Here is a 7,435-nt window from a genome sequence, read left to right on the forward strand (position 1 = left end):
TCTAATTAAGCATGCACTCAGTACCTTAAGAATTATTATGGTAGTTAAACACTGATAGTTGTATATCATATTATATCACTTCAAACAGAGGTGACCCAGTAATGCTGCACTAATGAATTAGACTAACTATTCACTTTAGCTAAAGTTATTAAGTTAGCTAAAGAGTTGGGATGCTGTGTAAGACATAAATAAAGCTAAAATACAAAGGTTTGGGCACCGTTTTGCATGTTTCCCTACTGTAGGGGTCTCTGCAAGCATACAGAGGGGGTACTCTGAGAGGGTACAAGATGACAACTTTGGAATTCTACTAGAAACAGTCGATCATATTTGTTTGTCAAAGCTGAATTCAGGGCAAACTACGCTAAATTAGCGTTTTTAGCAAGCAGCTACAATAAGCATAAAAGTTACCTTACGGCTATCGTTTGTTAACATGACGCTTGTTCTTATACATGTAATACATTTATTACCAACCTGAGAGTTTATCCGCTGGTCATTCGACATGACGAATGACTTCTGAAGTCTTAATTCAGCTCAAGACGCTGTAGATTCGCGTCAGTAACACTTTCGGTCCGCTAGTAAAACGTAGTTCTATTAATCTGCGCTTGAACCGGAACCGGATGTAAGTTCCAAAAAACTGAATTTTGGAACTGAAATTGAATTGTAGAACTGAAACTGAATGGTGAGAAGTGAAACTGAAATTATTCGAGAGCTGAATTTTTAAAGGATAAAATGCAGTTTCAAAGCAAATCAATTCATTTTCAAAATATAAATTCAGTTTCAATTTAGTGATGATCATTTTCAAACCATAAATTCAATTTCAAATTAGACTAATTCAAATTCAGTTTTCAAAAGCATTTATTCAAGTTACAATTCAGATTCAATCTGAGCAATTCAAATTGAACTTATTCAAATTCAGTTTCTGATGGCACAGATTTCTGCCCATATGCAGCTTCCTGATTCAGCATTGACCGCAGTTCTTTAATTTCTTTGTCCTTTTCTGTGACCAGTTGTTTATATTTGCATAACAGGCGGTCCTGGTGGCGCTGTTCAAATACTAATGCGTGACTGGACATGTGCATTTTTCTTTTAGCGTTAAGTCTGTTTGTTCGCCACTGCGAGAAGATTTTTTCCTGCGTTTTTGCAGCGTATTTGTGCAGCTCAATGGCAACCTTTAAGGAATTCTCCTCACGCAGGTCCTTTACCTGCTCCGTCAGACGGTCAATTTCCTGTTTTTGTCCTTCAATCGTTTGTCTTTGAATTGAACTCATTTGAATTTCAGTTTCCAGCTCTTTTATGTTTTGTCGCTGCTGAAACACAATTTCTTTGTAGTGTGTGAGCTCTTTGTCCACCTTTTCTTTGTCTGCCAAAATCTGGACCAGCCTTTTCTTAACTACGTTGCGCTCCTTGTTGACACAGGCAAGTTGTTTGGCCTGTGCCGTCTGCGCTTCTGCCTGCTTTTGTCTGATGAGCTCCAGTTGATTTTTCACAGCAAAATACCTGGTCTGAGACTTGGATAGCTCTGCTTGAATCATTTCTCGTTCACTATTCTTTTGTTCTGTGTCTTTTGTCAGTGACTCTATGGTGTCCTTAAATTGACTGATCACGGTCTTAGCCTCAGATAACTCTTTATTAAGTTTTTCATTCCAAAACTCGTCGTGCGTCATCTGTATTTTTAGTCTGTGTTCTGTTTCTTTCAGAGCATTTCTCAGACTGACAATCTCATGATCTTGGGATGTCATTTTCTTGAAGGATTCCCACCTCTCACTTTCAAGTTTGGCTATTTGTTCATTTTTCATCTGCAGGACTTTCTCCAGATGTTGCGTGTTAGAAAGCTGCTTTGAGGCTTCCTTTGTCTGACTTTCTATTTCCTCTCGTTTTTCTTTTAACTCTTTTACTAGTTTGTTATTGTCCAAGTCCTTTCCCAAAAGCAAATCTGACAGTTCATTATTTTTCATTATCAGTGCGCTTTTCTCCATAATGACCCTGTCCTTTTGCTCTTCAAAATCCTCTGCTTTTTTTTGCCATGTTTTAATTTCAGCTTTTAATTTCTCTTCTAGTGCCTCCAGTGTTTTAAGTCTGTCTCTACATTGAAACAGCGTGCTAGCCTCTACAAGATATTTTGATGTCCTTTTTTCAAAGTTGACCCTCTCTTCTTTGAGCTGGTCCTGGACTCTAAGCTCATTTTTTATCTGTTCTTCTTTTTCCTTCAGTTCTTTTACTTTTAGGTTTTTTTCAGTGGTCACTTGCTTTAATTCTTGCTTCAGGGCCTCATTTTCTTTGCTCAGTCTATTGACCTTGCCTTGAAGACAAGACAGAAATTCCACATCTTTTTCTTTCTGCTCCCGTCTCTTTTTTTCAGTGGCATGTTTCCTTTCCAAGTCTTTGCATTTCTTTTGAAGGTCCAGGATTTTTTTCTCATATTTCTCTGATCCTGCAGCCTTCATCTCACATTGAGCCATACGTTTTCTTAGTTGGTCTACTTGTGAGAGATGGGCGCGGGCTTCCTGTTTAAGGCTCGAAATATCATCCACACGTTCTCTACACACCTTAACAAATTCTGATATTGTCTTCTGCTGTTCCTTGTTTAAAGCCATGAGGTGTTTTTCTCTTCTTCTTAATTTTTCAATTTTTTTATGCTGTAATTCTAGTGTGGCAGCTATTTTTAAATGAATGTATTTAATTTGTATTTATATTGTTTGCGCAAAGTTACCAAGTGCAACCAGTTATCTACTCAACTAGGTAATGTGGGTTCCAAATGGAAACTCAAACTTACAGTTTCTGTCTACATGGGGTGCATTTATGGGTTTTCTTGAAACCTGACTCCGCCCCCTACAGCTATCTTCAAAGGCAATTCTGTGATGTCACAAATGGCTTTGAAGAAGAAAAACATTAATGCTGTTTGTCTTGACTCTTATGGTAAGTGTCCTTTTTGCTCTTCTGTTCTTAATTAGTGTGAATGCTGTAAAAGCATTCAAACACCGTTAGATTGCTCTTCTTTTGGACATGACTGCTTGTATTTTTCTCATTTTTAACATTTATATTTTTAAATTTATTCAACTTTATTCAACAAAAATTTCCCATGTATTTCAATGGGGAGACCCTTCAAATTCTCCTTCAACTCATTCCTCTTTCAACTCTAACTACTTCCACATACATTGACATAGAGCCACCATTCAAACTTTAAAACGCAGACAAGACATTCAACTATTCAACTTGTATTTATCTTTTCAATATCTATTATACTTTTTCTTCAGTTCCAGTTTAAGTTTCATCCTTTTTTTCAGCCGTTTCAGAGTTTATAATGGGTGTGTATGGGACGGAATGTTGGCGCTAGAGTGAGACAGCTCAGTGAGAGGAGGGTGGGAATTAATCTTAAAATCTTTTCTTAAAACTGCTGCTGTGTCTGCAGCGTTTGCTCTACAGGTATGATTTTACCCTCAAAACATAGCCATCGCTGTCCTCTTTCATCCAATGTGTTTATTATTGTAATAGGTGTTATGGTTCTGTCATAAATGTCACCAATGCACAGCCTCCTCCCTCCAACTCTTCCATAGACTCTAATGTTAAAATGGCTCAGAAGGTTCGTTTGAAAATCAGAAGAGCAGGCTGTCTTTCCACTGTCACCACGTCCGTATAATAAACTCCACAGGCATGAAAACTGAGAATTCAGTAGACTAGACATTGCTGCCTCTCACGGTGAAAGAATTTTGTCAATACGGCTTGTACTTTTCATTTCAATTTGATTTGTTTCAGGTTGACGTTTCTGTTCATTTTAAGCAGCAGAAGTGAGGTGCATGTCTGTGTGCGTGTGTATGGAGCCATTGGGTGCAGTCACTATAGCAACCAGGCTCACACCTGCCTGCTTAACGAGCTCTCTCTCTCTCTGCCAAGATTCATCTTAAACACTTCTCTTTCAACTGCTGCTGTGTCCACAGTGTTTGCTCTACAGCCATCATTTTACCCTCAAAACGTCACCATCGTTGTTCTCTTTCCAACACAGTGTCTTTGAAAGCTCAGAGATGTAAACTTTGTAAACTGTGTGGATCCAAGTGGAGGGATCACAATTTAGTCATTCAGTGATTCAAAGAATATGAACTTTTAATATTCATTCAGACGTTTTCTGACTCTAAATTTTCTTTTCTCATTTCTTAGTTTTTTTAAATTTACATTTAAAACATTTTCAGCTATTTTCCAACTTCTTTTGTGCGAATGTCAGCTTTTAGCAGTTCAGCACTTTTGTTTTCAGGCGAAAATTTCTGTATTTTTCATCTAATTCAAAGTTTTTAACTTAAATTCAGCAATTAATTCATTTCACTGCATAGATTCAGGTATCAGCATTCACACTGCACTTTCTTCAGAAAATGCACTTTCTAGTTTTATTTTCATTTATTCATTTTGCATGTTTCAGACAGGGGCGTTTTTAGCCCATTTTTTTTTCTAGCCGATATTGAATCAAAGCCATGTTTTCTTACTTTTTTTGTCAATATTTGCTTTTTTGTGTGACACACTACTAAAAATATAAAACCCATACAGTACTTGGTTGAGACGTAATATTTTATTTAATATTTTAATATTTTTCCCATATATCATTGTGATGTTGTTTATTCTATTACTCTTGTTCTCTTCTGCTTGTTTTCTTTTTTCTTTCTCAGCAGGTGACCCAGGTGACTGATATATGCATTTTTATTTTTTCTTATTTTTTTTTTTCTTTTTCTGCTCACTCTGTTGGTTTTTGCCCTTCTCCCCCGTCCCTCTTCTCAGCTGTTTCTCTTTCCCTCTTTCTTTCTCCCCTTCTTTCCCCCAGTAAAGTCTGTCCCATATTCAGTAAGTGAAAATAAAATAAACAATAAAAGGTGAATCAAATGGACCATTATGGCAAGGCTGGGATGGTCAATTTGGTAAAGTAAATCCGTTGGGCATCTTTCTTTGCCTTTAGACAATAATTCTGATGGCAAAAGAGCCAAACGGGACAGGCAAAAAAAAAAAAAAAAGTTTTAATTACATTTCGCGGATTTTAACCCTCTATATCCCGGTTTTGTCACATGAGCGCACTGCTTTTTTTGCCCCAAAAAACATAAAACTTGAATATTTTCCAAAAAAAAACATTTGAGGTAATATCCAATTGTTATTATAATTAGGCTTTTAGATGGACTAAAGATTGGCACCAACAGTCATTTCGATCGCCTTTTTTTTTTTTTTTCAGGACCAGAAAATGGTCTCCAGGTGGCAAATGCTCCTCCTCTAGGCCGAAATAAGTGCATTCTTGCCGGGGTAAGTCGCGACGATTACCGGGGCACGATCACCGGGGACTCATTTTTCCAGCACACACATCCGATACCACGTGACAACAAATACGTCATTTCCTGTTGCCTAAAAAAAAAAAAAACACCCTCACACGGTCCTAGGGGCCGAAAATGGTCCCGCCTGATCAGCGGGCGAAGCCGCTGCTGCACGCCGGAAATGAGGCTTCATTTCCCGCAGGTCTGTCCAAGAAGCCCGCTGTTTTCCAGCAGGGATCAAATGTGGAGCAAGGGCGCCACCCGGTGGCCAAATAAAAAAATTACAATTCTAAGGCCCTGAGTCCAGAATGAAAACGAAACTTAAGCCATCGCCACTACGTTAATGGTAATAATCCTGCAGTGAAAAATAGCGTTTATAATGGGTTTCAATGGGGCGATTTATGGCTCTAGGACCTCATGTGGATGGCGGTTTTTAGCTTAGCCACCTTAAGCTAATCGAATAAACGGAGACGGCAATTCTAAAGAAAAAAAAAAGGGTTGGGAGGTTTGGCTATATTCTATTCAACACAGTGAAAATGGCCTAATATTAAAAAAACGCTGTGGATGATAAATGGCCGTAGGTACTACCAAGGGTTAAGTTTTGTTCATCCTGATACCTGCAATTTTGTGGCATCCCTCTTTGATAAATCTTGTGGGTCTATGACCGGGGAACACCACAAACGAGTACAGGAGACGTTTCAGTGCAACTGTAACATTCCTGACTGCCCGACAGACTTGGAAACGTGCTCAGCGTCACCAATATTATACAGAAAGCTCCCGTTTGCAAAAAACCGAAGTGCAGTACAAATAATATGTACAGAACTGAGAGAATGTCCGCGATGTGTCACATGAGCAATATTAGGCCTGAGGATGTTATTCAAATAAATTATAGATTGTGCTGAAAAACGGTAATGTTCACACAGAAAATCATCAGGAAATGATCAAATGTCCGAACGCGCTCTAATCACTCTCTCCCGGCGGAGAGCTCTGCGGAGAATTTGGGCTTCAACATCTACTGGCTCTTCAAGGAAGGAGCACGCCATGTCTGACACTTCCTACAGTCAGGTTTCTGACAAAGAGGCGGAGAACGTCAGGGTTAGTTGAAGTAAACCTGCTAGGGGGCAGGTTAGCTTCACGGAGTGTGTCGTCATAGTAACTCACTCAGAATTAATCTAAACTCGCTTTGTGAAACCGAAAACCCAGAGTTTTCGTTAACTCAGGGTATACGTACTCAGAGTTTGCACTAAACCGGCTTCCTGAAATAGGGCCCTGCTGTGTTGAAAACGTGTTTTCCGACTATGTTTGCTACCCTACAATCTGTCCTACTCAGTAGTAAAATCGGCGACATTTGACCGTCTTGTTTCTCCATTGAAATTTATACAGCCTATTTAACGTCTGAAACTTTAAATTGTCTGTAACCTGCTGTTGTTACCACTGTCCTGTTTGAAGTGGAAACAGAGAAGCTGGTTGTTTTGTCATATGTGCATGTGCCAAATTTAAACCGAGGTACTAACTAGCTAACTGACGGGATGCCCATTAACCTTATAACTCCGTGTGTGTGTGTGTGTGTGTGTGTGTGTGTACAGAGAGACAGCCAGGCTCATAATGGATATAAGGAAGTTTTTTTCAAAAAAAGGAGCCACATTCAGGTAAAAGTGTAAGATCAAATGATCCGTCAATAAAGGATAAAGTTGGATCAGTGTTTCAATATTTATATCTTTTATTGGATGTACATGTGGTTTGGTTATTTGCCTTTTGGTTGAAAATACACCGAGTGAGGACTTTTTTTTATTAGTGATATTAATAGTATTTTTTTCATATTAATGTAATTTTTTAATCTAATGGAATACAATTTATTTGTGTATGATTGTCAGTCCAAAGAGGGAGAGAGGAAAGAGGAGAAAGTACGAGGTCAGGAAGAACCAGATAAGAAAACAGACAGGGAATACTAACAGGCAAAACAGAAACTGTTAAACAGACAAAGAAAAAAAAACTAATTTTACTCATAAAATCTGGAAGTTGTGTTCTCCCTATATTAAAGCTGCTGTACAGAATCTGCAAAACAAACTGGGTTGTCAGCCCTGGCACTGCATTACCATATTGAACTTCATGTAGAGGAAGTCACAGTTGCCAAAAACTTTTTGAAGCTCAAGAGT

The 7,435-nt window shown here is 38.4% G+C and overlaps 1 protein-coding gene across 1 annotated transcript; it reads right to left on the reverse strand.

Moving 5' to 3' along the window:
- Positions 1 to 17: 17 nt before the first annotated feature.
- LOC120728712 (intracellular protein transport protein USO1-like) lies at positions 18 to 4,160 on the reverse strand. The gene is made up of 2 exons (XM_040023790.1): positions 928 to 4,160; positions 18 to 24 (listed from the first exon to the last, which is right to left on the reverse strand). The coding sequence occupies exons 1-2, from the start codon at positions 2,592 to 2,594 to the stop codon at positions 18 to 20; spliced, it is 1,674 nt and encodes a 557-aa protein (XP_039879724.1). The 5' UTR covers positions 2,595 to 4,160.
- Between the last annotated feature and the right edge of the window lie 3,275 nt (positions 4,161 to 7,435).

This window comes from Simochromis diagramma, unplaced genomic scaffold (genome assembly GCF_900408965.1).
Source record: "Simochromis diagramma unplaced genomic scaffold, fSimDia1.1 OVJJ01000348.1, whole genome shotgun sequence".
Classification (NCBI taxonomy): domain Eukaryota; kingdom Metazoa; phylum Chordata; class Actinopteri; order Cichliformes; family Cichlidae; genus Simochromis; species Simochromis diagramma.